At 41.7% G+C, this 19780-nt stretch overlaps 1 protein-coding gene and 1 long non-coding RNA gene across 3 annotated transcripts in view; both read left to right on the forward strand.

The window, feature by feature from the left end:
- The window catches only part of LOC138268377 (uncharacterized), a 133708-nt gene extending 131341 nt beyond the window's left edge, over positions 1–2367 (forward strand). The window contains exon 3 of the long non-coding RNA XR_011199989.1: positions 2318–2367. This is a non-coding gene — a long non-coding RNA (uncharacterized lncRNA). The remainder of the gene's footprint in view (positions 1–2317) is intronic.
- Positions 2368–6904: 4537 nt separating this feature from the next.
- CDH13 (cadherin 13) overlaps positions 6905–19780 on the forward strand; it is a 2224354-nt gene continuing 2211478 nt past the window's right edge. Inside the window, exon 1 of one of the 2 annotated variants that reach the window (XM_069215815.1) lies at positions 6905–7475. In XM_069215815.1, coding sequence (XP_069071916.1) covers positions 7431–7475 — 45 coding nt within the window. In that variant the 5' untranslated portion in view covers positions 6905–7430. The remainder of the gene's footprint in view (positions 7476–19780) is intronic. The other variant, XM_069215816.1, reaches the window with a different exon arrangement.

Raw genomic sequence — 19780 nt, forward strand, 5'->3', positions numbered from 1 at the left:
TCGCAAGGACAACGCCGCCCGACTTCCAAGGAGAAATCGACGCGACGCCTGCCGTGAGACCAAACTTTCGACGCACGGCCTCGCAAGGACAACGCCGCCCGACTTCCAAGGAGAAATCGACGCGACGCCTACCGTGAGATCGAAACTTCGACGCGCAGCCCCGCAGAACGACGCGCAGCCGGAAAACAAGCAGGAGAATCCACGCACAGACCCGGGACATCTGGTAATCCCCGCGATCCACAAAAAGAGACTGTCTGCGCGCCGGAAAACGACGCCCGACTTCCCCGCGTGGAAAAGACCGACGCAAGTCTGTGTGTGCTGAGGAGAAATCGACGCACACACCCCTTTTTCCACGCATCTCTTCTCCTGTGGCCCTCTGAGGAGATTTTCCACCAGAAACCAGGTACTTTGTGCTTGAAAGACACTGTATTGCATTCTAAAGACTTAAGACACTCTATATCACTTCCCTGTGATATTTCTACAATTTTCCATTGCAACTTTATTCTTTTTGACCTACAATTATCCTGATAAATATTATATATTTTTCTAAACACTGTGTGGTGTATTTTTGTGGTGCTATATGGTGGTATTGTATGATTGATTGCACAAATACTTTACACATTGCCTTCTAAGTTAAGCCTGACTGCTCGTGCCAAGCTACCAGAGGGTGGGCACAGGATAATCTTGGATAGTGTGTGACTTACCCTGACTAGAGTGAGGGCTTTTGCTTGGACAGGAAGTAACCTGACTGCCAACCAAAAACCCCATTTCTAACAACATGTATAGAAGATCCTTGTGGTACGTTTGAATCTAGATTACATCTATATTTAAGAGAGGCTATGTCAAAAGAAGGTGGACCTTCATGGATGTGAAAATGGAAATTCATCCATCCCTGATGAAAAGGAAAATAGGACTGGATTTGCCAGAGTACATATGCTTGAAAAAAACAACAATGACACAGTTGAACAATACAGGAAGTGTAAACTTGGGACCCATAGGCATATTAAGAGAAAGGTGTTGCCAATAGGTGACCAGTTTATCTTGCCTGCTCCACTCCTTGCTGATAACTGCTTGGATCAAATGAAGAAAAGAGCTTATATCTCACTGTATAGTGTTATTTTGGAAGAGAAACCTAATCTGTTCCCTCATACAGTGATAGAACAATATATACCACTTTGCTCAATGATTGCATTCACAGAGCTAGTTTGATTAAAAGATCAGCAAGGAATGCAGTGTATGTTGCGAGTACCTGCATCATATCTAACATGGCCCATATTACATATAGGACATATTGTCTGCAGTGGTACACCTGTAAGTGGGTGAACTAAATGTAAACAGAAACAGTGCACTCTATTACATTTAATGTTCTGCCCCTAAAGTAGCCGTGAACTTGTGCGGCTGTAGGGGCAGCACAATTGGTGAGATATAGGGAGGCTGCTACTTTTAAGCTGCTTCATGTTTCTCTATGAATGTGGCGACCCGCCTGCATTTCAAATGATTAGAGATCCCAGTGCAAGCAGATGCACTGAGTGATTGCACCCACTTGCGGAGGAATATTTTGGGGGGCTGTGAGATCCTCTTCTTTCCCTCAAGAGGTCTGACCTCAGGGGGTGCACTGACCGAATGCCACCATTTTGTGGTGCACAGCTCCTAATGGCATGTTTGTTTTTGCCCCACATTGGTGTTACAGTGCAGGCACCTAGGCAAAGTGATTCACTCATTTGCATGGGGCCACACCCCCATGCAAATGAGGGAACACCCCTAAAGATAGCACTGGTGTTGTGTGCCAGCACTATCAGTATAACAGAAGGGGCTGCAGAAGCGTTTGCAGCCCCTTCTGTAATATTATAGTGCCCCAGGGGGCTCAAAGAGGGTGCACATGTCTGTTGTGCCTCCAGAAGCACAATGTGTATTACAGCCCCAGGAGTATAGTGAGGACACCAAAGGGGCTCATCACAATACATACAGTACAATACCAGAGATATAAATATGTGGCACCTCTGGTGATGCAAAGGAGTTTTAACCTTTATCGAGGCCAAACTTATTGAGGCTTTGGGGGGTAAGAGGTTGCTATGTCACAATTTATCAAAGAACAACCAAAGTCTGTTACGGCATTGTGATAATGAGTTCCTTCTTTCAAAAACTTGACTTTGGATCCTTTAACAAGACCATACTGATCTAAGATCTGAGTTTGTTTTGACTGTTCTGATGGTGTATATTGTACATGATGCATGTTATTTACTTTCTGGTTCTATTACACATGTGATTAGGTTAGTGCATCAACATTTATCTACTGTTGTCTTTTTTCTCTTTGCAGGTGATCAAAGTTACAACGATTGAGATGGATGAGTCAGTCTTAAGACCGATGTAGGGCATGCTGTGGACTTCAAGTAAAATGTAAGTAGTACCAATGTGGGGACATAAACTCATTAGAATGGATGGAGGCCAAGTACCTGTCCATGACCTGGGAGTAGCTTGTATAGCACTGCACCTAAGATGGCTTTGTAGACTTTCGGGATGCTGAGAGCCTGTGGAAATCACACAAGGCTTCAGAATGGAATCTGCGAGGCATGGAAATACTGGCATGGCTCACCTGTTCTATGTGATCAGGAAAGGGAACAGGTGCCAAGGCTGTGGGGGGAGGGGGGAGGGAGTGGGTGCCATTGGGCTAGATGGTGGGAGAGGGCAAACAGCAGGGTTCTGGATTAATGTTTCCTAATAGAACTGATGATTGATCAGTCCGCGGCCACATGGGGTTATGGGAGAAAGGGAGAGGGGGGTGTTCTACACAAACCAGGCAGTCCATTACTAACAGGACAAGAAGATCTGTCTGCCAAAAAACAGGCGATATCTTGGCTTCATTTTTGCAGCTTTTACGAGTTTTGTGTTTTGAAGTTGATCGTAACAGAGGGATTGCTCAACAACTGTATCTTATTTTGTGGAACATCCCTTGGCTGCAACTTTAAGTTTTGCCCTTCTGAGCAGCTTCAACCATCAGAAAAGATTTGAAGTCGGAAGAGAAAGCCCATAATCAGAATGAATAACCTGGTTGGGATACATCATGATTGTGCTGCAAAGACTTTCTAGGTCCTTATCTATCACATCCAATCAAATAACACTTATTCTTTTTTTCCAACTCTTTTAATGGATTTCAGTTTGTGTTTCTTAAATATTTTAATGGACACATAATTTGCTTTATTCACCTGTGGTTTGACTCAATATATTGAACTACCATTAACAAGCATTGCGTGGAAAATGCACTTTATTTCTTAAGTGTATTGTTGCTTTTATTAGTTTTGGCAAGTGTAGCACAGGCACTTCACAGCAAAAATCATTGTTGCTTGAAACAAGCAGCCAAGGAGTTGCATGGACTCTTCAAGGTACCCAGTTTAACTTTCAAGAGTCGTATTTCTTGCCCCTGTGTAAAACCACTCAGAGCTGGGGTACAAAAATGATGGGCGCCTACCCTACTCACATAGCATAAGACACATGTTTACTATAGACACATTGCAGAAGTACTATCATTACTGTTGGGACTTTAAATCCTAGAACGTCCATATTCCATTTTGAGCTGGTGGCATCAGATGTGCTTGCCCCACTCATAGTTTTGTAAAACCAAAATAATAATTTAGCCAAACATGAAATTGAAGTTACCTTTCATTGAAGAAACCCCTCCCTGTGCAGGGTTCCAGCTTGTCCAACTGTATCCAACATAGTTTCCGCTAAATTGTATCTTCACACTTCAATACATAAATGATTCACAGAAGAGTCCGATCTCCCTGTTTATGGAGTCCAAATGAAAAGGCTGTTTGCTGCCCTGCCCTCAGCAAGGATGGGTCTTCTTCCTACTCTACTTATTGTAAAGCAGGACTGTGCAGTTGTGTTTAAAGAGGAATCCTGTTGTGCCATTGGGGAGGACATTGTACTTGATCCTATGCAAACTAGAACCCTACCCTCATCCTCCCCTTCCAGCCAGGCTAGATATCTGACACAACAATGACATTGATGCTCTAGTGAGGTTCATCTCTGATGACCCCACAGGGAAATTATTAAATCCTTTATGGCTCGAATTACTACCTCTTTGGAAAAACAAAACAGGAAAGATGCATTTTTACAGGCCCCTTGAAGTGCCATTGGTTTACTGATTGATCCTCCTCTTCCCTTATGTCCTTGGAAGCCTTTGAACATTGGTTCTAGGAAACTATACAACATTTTCTACTGCTAACTGTGTATCACTGTTACAGAAGATGCTATCATCTATTATTTTTAGCCCTTGGAATGAACCACAGCATTCTTCATTTCCCTGAAGTCTGCATGCAGAAAATACTTTGTCTGAGAAATAGAAGATCAAACATTTCTGGAATTTCATGGAAATAAAACGTTGTGATATTACAAACCCCTAATATTCCAAATACATTATGTTGATAGGGCACAGGTTGTGATATCACATAACGTGGAGTGTTCTGCTTCTCATAGCAAAGATGGCCACCAAGTGGTTGAAGATTGTAGAAGAAATTGGATGATGCATCAAAAAATGGGAAGTACACCCTGCTTAGCATATAACAAGAGGAACCTGTCTGCTACAGCACACCACACATTCTAAGGGTACAAATAACAATTGACTTTGGGTGTTTAAAATTTGGAACTGGACAACCACCAAAATGTGGGGATTGTCGAGTATGCTGCATTTAGGGCCATATGTACCAATGCATTTTCCCATAGACACAGAATGGGTAAAACCCTTTGATACATCTGACCCTTAGGGTGCTATTGACAAATATATTTTTAATACAGCAGATATGACATCTGTTGCTTTTTGGCAGATTCTCTGTTTCTGCCAAATTCTAAATATGGCCATTTATCTACTGAGAGAAAGTTTTGATCCACAGTAAAACAAATAAGTTATAGAGATATATATATATTTTAATGTGATTAGTCAATGTTGTAAAGTTGCTAATGTTTCAGAACACCCCTTCATTTTCAGCTGCATACATTACCTAACAAAGGCATAATTTTGGCTTGTTTTTGTTGCTTCCAATAACCGAATTTGAGAATTCTCCAGAGCCTTGACCTAATGGGGTAAAACATTTGTTAGCGTGTCTGACCTTAATAAGTAAACTTACAATGGGACACAAATAGGTTCATGAACTTTTTGACTTGCAATTAAGATGTTCTTACCATAGATCCAGTGCATAATCAATACACAATCTGAAATCATTAGTAATCCATAATCAATGGAGTCAGTAATTATCACGCACCATGACCTTTCAGTCATGGAAAACCACACCTTTAGTAAAAGTTTAGAATGTTTATTTTCCTATATTAGCAATGCTAAGGCCATGTAGATTATTCTCAAAATCTAATGAAACACATACAGGAATAACACTGGTTGGCCAAAGCAGTGGAAGAAAGTAATCTAATCAAAGTTTGAACTACAACACATTCTAAAGTTATGGTGCAAATCAATAACAAAGTCAACTGGGTCAACGTTATAACATACATGTAATTCAGCAGGGAAATTCATCAAGTATTAGTCCCTGTTATCGTAAGTCAGTGAGAATCCTTAACTAACATCAAATTAGCATCAGCATGCTGGGCTTCATGCAAAACAATTTAGTAACACAAATTTGGAAAAACATCTAACTATGGCTCTATCAAAACAGCACAGTTGGTAACTAGAAAGAAAAAGCAATTATGCATAATAATCTCAATCTTGTTATACCTATCCTTAGAGTGGATCAGCAAAGCAGAATCAGTCTTCATCCTCCGGACTTCAGTCGATCAGCAAGGCATCAGAATTTGGCATCAGAATTTAAAGGGCATGGTCTTTAAGCATTAAAGTTAAGCGCGTCTCTAATCAAGACGCATAAGAAAATAATAACCTTTTGTGCAGGAAAAATGGGCAGTAAGCTGTCTTCTCTCAGAATTAGCTTTCTTTCCTCTGTGCACTATCATAAAGTCAAAGTCACCTAAACTACCTCCCAAATCCCTATTTGTCAGTTCATTGTATGTTCGCACTCTGTCCATTAAAAGTAATATCCCAAACTATGAATTCTAATATTTCTCCGTTCACATGTTGTTGATTAGTTCATCTTGCGATGTCCTCAGCATCCGGCTTGTCAGGTAACTATATTGTTGCAGCTTCTACTCTAGTCAGTATCTTCATTGTTCAGGACCTGGGAAAGTCAGTCTCACACACATTACACACAAAATGTTGCATTAGGAAGAACATCATCTCCTAGCAGTCAGTTCACATGAAAAGCTTCCGTTATGAGCACATTTAAACAATACAATAGAAATTCACAGTTTAACTTTCTTGGTCAGCTATTTCCTTAAACACTAAGAAATACAGCCCTGGCAAGTAGGCCAAGACACTCGCTAAATTAAGGCCTACAATTAATAAAGCTAAAGCTTAATTCATAACCCTTAATATGATATATTACTGCATTCGTCTAACATATATTCAATATTTCATAATAGTTCATCATTGCTTAGTACATTTAATTAACATTGGTGGCCATTCTTCGTGATCACATTTCAAATGCGTGCAATTTGCCACGTTATTTTTTTCTACTGAAATGTATTAGTCAAATACATACACTCAGTAATGATTTATATTAAAACACCTGCGCTAGCCCATTCTAAATGAGGAGATAACATTGTATTGCAAGTATTGCCAGGAGGATTGCAGCCTACTGCAGCATCCTTGTGTTAGAAACGGCATCTCTGAAGTTTGCCCTTGGTAGGTCTTGCTAAGTACAGCAAGTTCCTTCTTTTCTGGCTGAGGAATTAATACAATATATTCCATTTGATTGATTTTTCCTGTATAATACAATTGACCAGTCTGCATTGTGATTTGTGAGACGAAGGGACTCGCAAAATATAATGATTTTTCGTGCTGCACAGTGCACTGAAGACTCCCATCCGTAGGGTGGCTCGGCAATAACCGGAGCTCCAGCACATTTCTGCCATTTGCCTGTGATTTAGTGAAAGTAAAGCATGCCTTATTGGCATTTTAATAACGAGACGGCTTTCCGACGGTGGTCCAGGCAGCTAGCGATTTCCCCAAAGCAATTCAGTTTAGAGAAAAGCAGCATACTATTGGAATCCATAAAGGGTGATTTGTTACAGCGCAGCTAAGCCCACGGTGCAATAAAGCAGAGTTTGAGGCTGTGTCCGCGGGAGGCAGGTACCCGGTGTGTGTGAAACGGGCAAAGATGCTGCGTGAACAAGTGCACCTTGTGAAATCATTGGTTCCGGGGAGCCAGCCGCCGTCCAATGTTTTCCAATGATGCTGCTGATCTAGTTGGGAAGTGGGCTGGCTCTGGAGGCACGGCGTCTTCTCAAAGGCTGCTTCAGAGTGGAAATATGCACAGTGCAGCACCGCGCCTCGGTTGAGCCAGCCTCCGGTCCCTGCGAGCCGCGGTAACATGGAGCCCAGCCCTCTGGCCACCCTCTGCTTCCTCCTGTCCCAGGTAAGGTGTGGAGGGGGGATTCGCCTCATCTCTGATCCTCGTTTCGTTCACCGGTATCCGCGTTTTGAGTCTATTTCTGGAAGGTTTTCAAAAGGGCAACCCTTTTGGAAAATCGTCGAAAACTGGGGACGGTGTCAGGAGCTAATATCTGGATGTGGGTTTATGGGGGCTGAGGGGCTCGGGTTCGCCCTTAGCACCTGACGTGAGTGAACTTTTAATGGGCACTTGCTCGGGTAGTCAGAGTGCTTTGAAAGGCTTGGCGGCAGCCGCGCGCTACTATAAATGGATCGCTCTGTGTGCACGTGCTGGGCACTCTGGGGCATGCGGGGGGCTCATCGGGTACCTGCGCCCTGGTCCTGCTCTGAAAGAGGTTGAAGGGAATAAATAACACCCGATCATTGATGGGGTCAGTAGGGATTACTGTTGTGCTCCCTGGGGCAGACGAGGAAGCTTGGCCATGATGGGGTACGTTACTTCAGCACACCCCCGCCTCATTATTTACTGCTCCTGTATTTAGAGCTTTCTCCCTGCCCATGAGTGGGTGGCAGTGTCCTCTACCTCCTGGTGGTGATCTATGCGCCTTTGGGCAGACGTTGGAGTCGCTCGTTTTTTGGACTTCGAATGGGTGTGTTGCACCCTGCTGAAGATGTGTACTTTTAAAAGGGTGCACTGCTGTTGAAGGGGGCACCAGCTCTGTCCTCTGTACACGAAAGGCACTAGAGCCAGTTCCGTGAACGCGCCTTCAATGTTTTATCCAACCTCATAGCTGTAATAAGGCGCAGCTTGGAGAATTCAAACCTTTTGTTTGCAACGCTGTGTAAAATCAACAACTACGCGTTTGGATGTTCTGGCTAAGGGCGGTGTGCTGGGTCGGAGATGGTTAAAAAGGGCTGGGTATTTATTTAGTTGAAGGAGGGACAATGGGAGGGGGCACGGGCTCTCATGTCTGGCACTTTGTTGTTGCGTGAAATCCTCTGCCCCCCTGCCTCTTTCCCTCCTTTCTCATACGCCTTCTTTCCCTTCCCCTCCCGCTGCCCCCACACTTTTTTTTTACTCCCACCCTAGCCTTCCTCTCACCCACTCTTGCTCAATGTCTCATTACTTTTTGTTATCGGTCTTTCTTTCCGTCTACTCTCCCTCTCTCGCCTCCTCGTTTCTCGCCCTCTTTCTCCATATCTCTTCCCCTCGTGCTGGCTTTCATTTTAGCACTCTCGTTCTTTCACATTCCATTTATACCTCCCTACTCTGCTCCTCTTTTACGCATACACTCGCTCTGTTGCTCCTTCTCCCGTCTCTTTTACTCTCATCCCCTCACTGTTACACAGTCTCCTCCGCAGACACCCACACATACAGACTTTGTAGCACTCTCGCTCTGGGTGCCTTTCACCCGCCCCCTTTCACGGTAGCTGCGACCTGTGTTCACCCGTAGAAAGGCTGGTGAGGTTAAGAGCTCTCGGTGGTTACGTCTCAGTTGGCGTGGGACCACGCACGAGGACGCGCGTTCTGTAGCTTAGAGCGCACCGCGGTCCCTCGCAGGCTCCCGGTGCCTCCAGTGGTCTATACCCGACCATTAGCTGCGTCATGCTGTGGGTGCTGCGCGTGCTGTGCAGTCTATGCCCGGGCTGTGCGTTGCTTGTCGTGTAACGGAATGTGCTGCTGGTGCCTCGGAGCTGTCAGCTGTCGCCCCGTGTCTCCTGCGAACACTGGTTCCTCTCAGGGCTGTCCCTCCCAGCAGCCATTGTCCAGGGAGTCCCCGATCACTTACACTGCCCTGTCTGTGATGGGGCTGCAGGGACAGGCGGGGTCTGTGCTGGTCACACGCACTTCTCCTTCTCCGTAAATGCTCAAGAGGGTCGAAACCCTAAATTAATTACTGTGTATCAGTAGAAATGTTATCAAACCATTTCACCACTGCTAATATGGAGAAACTATTTCACGGGATGATTGCATCTGTCACTTTATTTTGTTAATATGTATTCGTTATTTCATGGGTTCAGATAGAAGTATGTTGAGGGTCACTATTCAGATGACTGAAAATAACTTTTGTAAATGAAAGTGAGAAACTTTGGCATGTGGCGGAGGAATCTTAATTTTGCAGTTAGTTTCCAGGTCTTATTTCTCTTTAATCACAACTAAAGCGCCTTACTCTCTTATCCATGTCTCTTTTTTTCTTTCTCCCCCCCAACTTTCATTGCCTTGCCTAACTAGTATAATACCTCACCCTTGTTTTCTTCCTCATCACTATTTCTCATTCGATGTTTCGCCTGTTGCCTTTCGTTCTCTCACTCCTATCGCTCGCATGGTTCTGTTTGTCTCTCGCCTGCCTTGCTCTTTCTGTCTTCCTGTCTAGCTCCTCTCTCTCCCTCACTTGCTGCCTCTCGCACACACAGACGAGCGCATGTGTAAACGAGATTGAGCCCCGTGTAGTATATATACAGTGCCAGCCCATGACTTTGACGGACGAGCGAGGGGAGGGCCATGGCCCAGCGGGGTATAACCGCTTGTGCCAGTGCCCCCCGCTCCCCCCCAACCCGGCGGTGCCGCCTCTTTTTAGTAGCTCATAACGTTCATGGCCGATTATCCCTAACATAAAACTAAGTAATGGTTAGATTAACAAATTTGCAGAAATGCAGCCTGTGTTTACTCTCGTCGGTATTGCATACTCACTGTCGAGTGTCCCGTTTCATTGCAAAATTTAGGATTGTGGGGCGGGGGGAGGGCACTGCATATATGTGATGTACCATTGGGTCCAAATGCCCCGCTTATGTCTCATTTGTGGATACGATTTCAGTGCCGCCACACTCCGGATCATTACAGACACTGTTTCCAGTCCAGGGCATTCCTATTGCAAACAATTTCTCTCAACTTTGTTGGTCTAATTAAGCCAATGGGCGCTAAGGAAGACTCCAGCAGCGTCGGTCCTAATGGATACTTTGGAGTACACCTGCATTCATCACTGTGATGTGCACACCTCTGTATGCAGTGTTTACAATAATGTGAACATCTCCTCATCTGGTTGTCTCTCAGCCTTGTGCTTCCTACCCCTTTCCAGTTCCCCAATTCGATTTGATTATTTAACCTTTTTTCACACCAGTTACGTTATTAATTCAAGCACCACCCTTAACAGCCAAAACCTCAACTTGTGACACCCTACCGAAAGGGGCGCAGTTACCATGGGTGTGCCAGGTGAAGTGGCACCAGGGTACAGCCTTGATGGGCTCACCAAACCCAGATAATTGCTGTATTTTACTACCCCATCCGCAATTAAAGGGGCCATTGTCGGTTCCTGCATCATGGCTCGTGACTTCCTTGCTGCGATTCTGACTCCATGTAGGTGGGACAACTTCTTTTCGTGCTGTAGGAGTGGCCTCACAGAGATGGTACACTGTACCTTTAAGAAACAGCTCTCGTCTTTTCCCTACTGTCGAAGAATCAGCCACCCCAACAAAACTTCAACTGCATCTTCAATTGCCCTTTTGTAGTTGCCATGAAGAGGAAAATGAACACTACATCTCACTTGCAGAGGTGGCCTCCCTGGGAGTAAGCAGTATTAACTATTGTTTGTGCTTTGAATGCAGTCACTGCATCATTTGTAACACACAAAAGCCGAAGAGGAGCATCCCAGAGCTATTCCAAGGAGCCCACTTCCTGCATTGCTGAATGTCGGAGCTGCTGAACACCAAGGAGGCCTAGTTTTCATTCCACCTTATGACTCACCACCCACATTGCATGTCTCTTCTCATTCTTGCTAGTTCTTTTTCACTCTGCTGTCTCCCTTTGACACAGTGTGCTAGTTTTCTCTACTTCTTATTGCCTTTCTTTTTCTGGGTCAAAGTCTCATTATGAAAAATATAATATTGGTCCCCAAAATGAATGCGCCACCTGCAACCACTGTCTTAAATTAAGCATTGATGCAGACCTGCCTGTGAGTTTTGATTTTAAGATGTGAGACAGTCCTTGACCATGGTCACTGATTTGAAGGGATGTCCCTTGGTGTGTGATGAATTAAGACACAGGAGGAATCGTAATGTAACCTGGTCCTATGTTTTTTTGTCAGTGCCACTGGCTACATATATTGGTTGTAATTCACACAAGATATGTAATTTCCTCTTGATATAGTCTAGAACGTGGCTTAATGAAAGTGTGGGAAATTTCCAAGTGCACGCATTGCGTTTCTACAATCTAGTGGTGTTACGACTTGTCTACACTGATAACTCAGTCCTCGTTACTGACAGAATAATTTTCTCTGCTCTTGTAGGTAGACACTGAAATTGCTTACTTGGTTTCAGATATTTCAATTCTGAATGTTATAAAACTAGGGTATCTGCCGTTAGGCCAGAAGGGCCAAATCTATGCTAGATTCCATTGATTTTCACCTGAGATAAATTTGCATTAAATTAATTCATATACCTAGTATGTGGTTATCAGAAAATGTGGTATGAGCTGGCCTTCGGGGACCTCCGTTCTACAGTGAATGTAGGTTCCGTGTTCTGATGTTTCTATCCAGCTGATTGAAGACTGTTGATTGCGGGGAAGGGATCCGTATGCAGTTAATCGTGATTTAGAGTTCCATTGTATACTGGACTCACCTTTGTTCCACAGAAGCCTGGTGCCGAATCCTCTGCAAGATTCAGCATAAACATATGCATAATATCAACACTAAGGTTAAGTAGGAAGGAGTAAGCGAAATTCCCTTGAGTTACATCTCCAAGCTGCTTACAGCACTTACATCCTGTCTCATGCACTTGATAGATGCAAGAAGTTTGCAGAGCTCTGTTCATAAATAGATCATGCATATTTTATGAAGTAATGAGATTAGCATAGTGCTTTCCTTTAAACGCTTAGATGATCATACACTTGTGTCCACTGTATTGTCAAAGTTAATTCCGAATGTTTCCTAAGCAGGGAATGTAATATCTTCAACGATTTCAGCTTCTCTCAGACGTCGATAATACAACAGGTTTGTGTGATGGAGCAATTAGGTGGTTGTCTTTTGGAGAAAACCCAACTGGAAAAAATGATTTGTGGCTCTTACATTAGAAGAAAGTGTAATCTCGTTCAAATATTGGCAATGTTTGAATGGACTTTATGGGCATTTGTCAATTATTGTTTAGGAGACTGAATCTTTGGTGTAGGGGCCTGTGTGTTATGAACATTATGTATATGTCGAACGTTGCTAGTTGGTGTTAGATCTGGTGCTCATGACATAACGAAAGATCACCGTATGGATAAGGATAAGAAAGGAGGTCTACCTTGTTATGGTGTTCATTCAGCACATGCGCTAACAACCTTAGATTGCTTCTGCCTTAGGAACAAGTGATTATTGATCAGTAGTCTCCTGGAACAATTTTGAAGGGCACATTTCTTGCCAACGTCTGAGCCCAAAGCATCAGAATAAACATCAGGAAACCGTGTTTCAGACTTTGATCTTTTAGGGTGCACTAATTCCATTTTGGGAAGTGTTGCTTTTTGCAGAGTGTATGAGCTGTTGCATGTTATAGCACATCTGTGTGCAGGACCTCCCATGGGCCTGCAATTGTCCGAGCCTCGAGGTTGAATTAACAAGCAAATTCTGTGCTTCTCACATCCACAACCTCAGAAGAAGTGAGTGGATCGCTTCACCATGGAACAGAACGTTTAAAAGAACGACACAATTTTTGTGGAACTGGCATTAAATGGCCTGGTTTTAATTTCCTGCTGTGTGCTTATGACTCACAGCAGTGGTCAGCAGTGCTTATTTGTACTGAAAAATAAAATATTACTTGCAATGTACATTTTCAAAACTGGTATCCATTGATTGCGTTTTTTTTAAGGATGGAGTTTCTCTGAAACTCTAGCAAGAGATTGGATAACAACATTTTTCTGACTTCAATCACAATTTATTTTTTGGATGGTGTACTATGTTATCTAAACTAAATCTAGATTTCAAATAAAACAGTATATATTTGGATAATTCACCTAAAAGATACATAATCTAGATACATTTTCTAAGGGTGTGTTGGTAACGGATATATATATGTATGTGTGTGTATATATGTGTGTGTGTGTGTGTGTGTATATATATATATATATATATATATATATATATATATATATATAGTCTTTTTGAACTGAACAAACCTACAAGTGGCATAGAAAAGGACAAGCTCTCCATTTAATCTCAATGTAACACTTGTGACAGTAAACTGGATCCCAATATTTCACCTAATAGTTGCAAAGTTCAGATCATGCAAGCACAGAAGTGAAAGTTTGTAAAGGGACAAGGAACTGCAGATGGGTGTACCTTTGTCGTATTTATGGCAGCATATCATAGATCCAGTGGTGTAACAGAAGATGATGGACTGAGAGGCGAGTTGGGGAAAAAATCACGTGGAGGAAACAAGTATGAAGACAACAGCGCAAGAAATCAAGCTTTGAGAAAGCTTTGTAGGGTGAAGAAATTACTATTGGAAGGAGTAATGTGAATTGGACAGGCAGCAGTGCGAGTTACAAGCCAATGTTCCTAATGAAGAGCAGAAGGACACGATCAGTGAAGACGGAGGAGGCATTAGAAATTGGCACAAAAAATACAAGAGCTAGTAAAACAAGTGGAAATCATTCTACTGTGGATGTAATGTTTGCATGTGGGCTATGTTTGGTGTTTTGCTTTGAGACAGAGATTCAACATGGTAACTTTCAAATGATGATCCATTCCCTTGGCTGTTCGTGGAAGAGAACCTCCATGCCAAAGTCATTGGTGATGGCATGAGACAAAATGTGCAGTAGTACACAATGTGTGTCCCAGAGATTGTCCATCACCACATGTAAAGATCTTCCAAGCCCTACTGTTAATTATTTCTTGTCAGGGTGAGTTACAGTCCAGCAGATTAAAAAGGTTTGTGTGCTATTCATCGTCTTTTCCATTGATACTGCACCGTATTTAGTAATGCCTTTACAACCCAGAGATGTACAGATTATAGGTTATATCTATGTTCAACTGCTTGATGGGATGGGGTCTATATCTTAAGTTGCAAACAAACAACATTTGTTTCTTATGCATGACACCACCTAAATGCTAGAGGCCAGAGCACAGTGAAGAGTAACGGGAATTTAGTATTTTAATTAAGTGAAAAGTACATTGCTTGGTGCTAGACAGAAAATAATTGACATTCATTGCTCTCTAAATTGTTTACCGCCTGTGAGTTTTAGGGTTTGCATACAGTTGTGATGTTATCTTAATGGATGCATTCACTACCATATTGTAATCAGACTAAGTTATGCGTATTAACACTTGGCCTATGTTGTGGTGTGGTCAATTTACTTAAAACAAAATTGAAGATATTTTGCATTTTAAGTAAGGACAGCACACAGTGTACAAAGGACAGGTACTTAGATTCCCTGCAGAGTAGCATTTCTCTTCTCCAATCATACTTTCTGACTCATCAGGAGCAGATTCATTCTTACAGCATTCATTACGTTGAATAATGCAAGTAGGAGTAATGATGGATAAGTAATGTACTTACAATAATTGTACTTCATCACTAACTTCTGTCATCAATAGTTGGTTATCCAACCTGAGCTGCGTATTTGATAGAATCACCCACACTTTCTCATCAGAATGCTGAACAGTGTGTGAAAAGAGTTTGAGAATCAGCACTTTTAATTTCATTTAGCAGAGTTTTATTTTTAAAACAGTTTTAATGTTGTTCCGATGATGACTAGAGGTAAGGGGGACATTTAAATCTCCCCAACCTTTCATAAGTTATGGGATGATGTATTTAATATTTGTTCAAGGTTGATGTGAAATGTCTTGGCAATTGGCACCTGCAGCTGTGAAGGTGAAAAAAGGGAAATTACATTGGCTTAAAGCATAAGGCAAACAGTGTCATCTTGTCTTGGCTCTTAACAGACAACTTCCTAAGTTATATGCATCTTAAGTGTACCTGACCACCTTATGAGGAAAAATCACCAATGAAAATGTGGGGATAAGGAACACGTTCTCAGTAGGGGTGGGCGTAACTCTCATAATTCCGTGTAGCATAATCACTCAATTGCAGAAGAAGTATGCAAGATTACGAAGAAGGATACAAGAAAAGTATTTTTGTGTTTAGCTCTTTTTCCAAAATGGACTCAAGGATGCTTTTTGTGCTAAGAAATAGCGCTAAATGCAGCAGAACACGATTTGTGAATGGAAGTGGCCGCACATATTCTCTGTCCTCTTGTGGTAGGATTTCCCTCTTCCCTCCAAGTTATGTGCGTGGAAGTAATCGCGTATTTATTGATAATTCTGCATTAAAGAGTAATGTGGAATTATCAAATCACTCCGATAAGTAGGACCTAATTGGAATTCTGCCCAAACCTAGTTCTAACCCTTGAGATTACTGTGGGTACTCTACCTAGGAACATTGTCATTGACAAGTTGATCTATTAGCTAACGCAACCTGTACTATCGGCTACAAGAGTTCAGAATATTTATGTAAAAATGTTTTTTGTTCTTATAGCTTTTATTATTTTTCCATGCAGAAATCCATATTTATTTCCTGTAATACTGCCTTATCAAGAAAATAGTTTGTTTTCCGCAAGCCCCATTGCTCAAGTACAATAGTGCACATCAGTGAGAGGATTTTTTTGACATTGTATTCAGGTAGTACAACTGCTAGAACTATGAGTGAGTCCTTTCTACCATCATCGTGTTAGCGAGTTTAGGTTGCCTATTTTCAAAAATGATATTCCACTATGCAATATAAGTTAATATCCAAGTATTACGTGTTGCTGAGACAATTCTAATTTCCTCATATTGTGATTGAGCTTTCTTATTTACTTAATTCGGCAAGACTGAGTCTTGTCTAGCAACGTGTTTGGACTGTCTGGTCCTCCTTTTCAAATCTATGGTCTAAATAAAAAATTAAAAATGTGTGTATGAGCTAAAATACTACGCATGCAAAATGCTAGGGTAGCCATATTTTTGGGAAAATCATTTAAAGTTTGACTCCAATTTAAATCTGTATAGCAACCACAGCACACGACCCAAACAAAATTATAATAAAGTATAAATGTATATGAATTGAAATTTAAAAGAAGGTTCGTGCAGGAGTCGGAGTTTTGCTTAGTCACTTAACTGGTATTCTTAGAAATGCAGATCTGATGCTTATCACTTGCTACTAGAGCTAACCAGGAGATTACAGCTCAGCTGTTTATCGGAAACAAGCTAAGCTACAGACGCCTTACTATACCCCAAAATTTTGATAAAAAGATCACGTTGAGGGAAGATCTGTGGCCTGCTTGTGTCAACCAAATTGGTGCTGAGGCTGTGATCAAGCAAACAGGTTACATCATGTTTATGTATGTACGTCGATGCTCCTGGGCCACAACTACCTAGTGGCCTGTGAATATAATTATAACACCTTTGGAATGAGTGAAATATTTTGTCATGTAGCGAATAAAACATTTTTAGTACATTTGCAAGTTATGTAGGCAAGTGAACAAATGCAAATAAATTAACCTAGGGAGGGGGGGAAGGGGTTAGTGTTTGCATGCCACCAGTTTGAAAAGCTTTACATGGGATGAACTATACTTTATTTTTTTTATTTTTTTTATTTTTTATAATAAAGTCTGGCTACAAATGGAAAATAATGCATTGAAAAACGTCCAGGGTCACTATTGTATAACTAATTGAGGTGTGTGTGTGTGAGATAGATATCAATAATCAAACCTGTTACAATTTCTAATCTTCACCCTCCTGTCTGCCTGTTATTTATCACTTACAAGGGAGTCATTTCCATCTGTTCATCTTTTGATCTATCCTTCCATCCATTTGCCCATACTTTGATCGATCCATGAATCCACACACTTTTGTCAGAAAACAGTTCATTTTTTAGAAAAGCAAGACTGATTCCCAATCTTTTTACAGGCAATAACCAAAATTCCCTAATCAACATTAGCAATCTCAAGCTGTAAATCTACACGTCTGTCAGTGGCAACTGCGTTTCAAAACTGACTGCTGATTCCTTTGTACATTTCCGGTCACAGTGTTCTATGAAATCTTGTCATGGGCGGGAGGTCACTCATTGGCTGGGCATCAACCAACGTTGAAATGCTCTTCATTTACATAGGGCTCCTCCAAAACATATTCCAACCCCTCGCCTCCCTTGATTTTAACACCAAATATATTGGATCTAGCACAGGTTGCAAAAATCTGGGAGTTGACTTTAAGGCCCTTTTAAACCCTCTGTGTATAGCTCTTCTGTCTCAACTAGTCTATACTTAAGGACATTTGTTTGCTATGCTGCTTAACCACCTCTTCAAAAATCAGAGTTTCTAAACCTAGCCACATCTCTCACCTGTATAAAATCTGACTACTTCTATGATATCTAACAGACATATCCAAATAAATCCTACCTTACCTCCTTCACCTGTCCATTAGTTGCCTGGTGGATAGATGGACATAAGAAAGGAACCTACACAGCCTTTGTTCTGCCTCTTTGAAGGCACATTTCCACTTTCCAATTTCTGCCCCTTGGCTTTTTCATCTGCTCATTCGACATTTTCTTATGCTGTCCCAGTGCACCACCTCATCCCAGATTTTGTCCTAATGATAAAGTGACGGATGTTATAAGGTGCCAAGTGAAAATGCACATGTGCAGTCTCACTTTCCTTTCTGGAGGATGCTGTACGTGGAAGTTTAGCTTTCTGGCAGGCTGTCTACACTGATAGTCATTAACTAGGGGCTCAACATGTTTCCATGAATGGTGGTGTGAATAAACATTCACTTCTTTACTTCACAGTAGCCATCTCATTTGCCATGCCATTTTATGGGGCAATAAATCATCTCAGCCTTGTGTAGTGTACAACTTGTGTCTGTTGAGCACAGGTGCTGGTGTAGGAGGTGAGTGCCAGTGACCTAGCAGTGGTGTGAGAGACTACTGTACCGAACAGAGGTCAGCAAGTGCTGGAAACTGAGTATGGATGTGTTGATGGAATGTGTTGTAAGTCTTCTTGGTAGCCAATCTCCCCACAATACAAGTTTTGCTGATATGTCATGTATCAAAACTCCTCATTGGTTGTCAATAATGCACAATGTTTTCAGTTCCTTCAACTTTAGATTATACTCAGCATAATTACTTTGCACTGCAGATGAGTAGGTAATACAATTTTTAGATCGGACTTGTCAGGATGGCTGTCTCCAGACCTTATGTAACCACAGAAAGTGCTTTGCAAAACATTATTGAGAGGGGCCTTTGACCCCTTCCACATGTTTATGCCACTGAGTACAGCATTTTATTGAGCAGAAGTTCTGTAGTTGCTTGGAAAGTTCTTGTGTTTCACTTTGTTGCCTTTTGGCAAGCTTACATTCAATTAAACATGACTCAATCAAGCAAATTATATGTAGGCTTGATCAATTTTATATTTAAAAAAGTTATAGTAAAGGCGGTAGGACTTATGCATTCATTGTGAAAGGTTTATATAAAGGACAATAGGCACTGAAGAGGTGGATTGTTATTGCACTGTAACAAAGAATGTAAAGAGGTTTTAAGTTACATGGAATCTTATCAATAATCATAGTAGGTAAGAGGTTTGGGGTTAGTTATAGGTCTTGCAAACCTTGGGGGTGGAATATGTTTATGGTGCAAATCCTTGTTGGGACTTATTAAGATTGTTTTGTCAACTATAATTTGGTACATTTGTAATTTTATGACTGTATGCCTGAAGGTTGTCTCGTGTGAAAACTAGTGTACAATAGAGGCATGGGCTTGTTATGGTGACAAACCAATGATAAAGGATATAGGCCAGCTTGGTTCTTTGGGAATTATGTCAGATGCCATAGGTCTAATTTGTTTATTATGAAAGCATCTTAGAACAGGAGTTAGTTCAAATTATTTACTGTGAAAGATATGTTGGAGCCAATAGGCCTCTATGGATGGCTTCGTAGTACACCATGTTAAAGCCCGCTGACAGGTATTTGGTTAAACATTTTTTGCAGATTGCTGTAGTAAGTATTTTGTGGTGTTGGTTACCCCCGCTGACAAACCCTCAGGTTGGAAGATTTGCACTTTGATAATCATAGTTATACCCTCTTAAAAGGGGTTGTATTTTGTTTTGCAAACCTAATTTTGTATAGCTTTGTACCTTTTATGGGTGCATGTGTGGTGGTCTCTTTGTGGGCACGTTTTTGCTCCCTATAGAACACCATGATATGTTATGGTGACAAGCCAGTGAAAGGCTTTGGGTTTGATTGGCTAGTTGGGGAAAGGTAAAGCACGTCATAAGTGTGATCGATTTACTATGAAAAGTCATAGCAAAGATAGTAGGCTCATCTTACTTATTGT

The sequence above is a fragment of the Pleurodeles waltl genome, chromosome 12 (assembly GCF_031143425.1).
Source record: "Pleurodeles waltl isolate 20211129_DDA chromosome 12, aPleWal1.hap1.20221129, whole genome shotgun sequence".
In the NCBI taxonomy this organism is placed as follows: Eukaryota; Metazoa; Chordata; class Amphibia; order Caudata; family Salamandridae; genus Pleurodeles; species Pleurodeles waltl.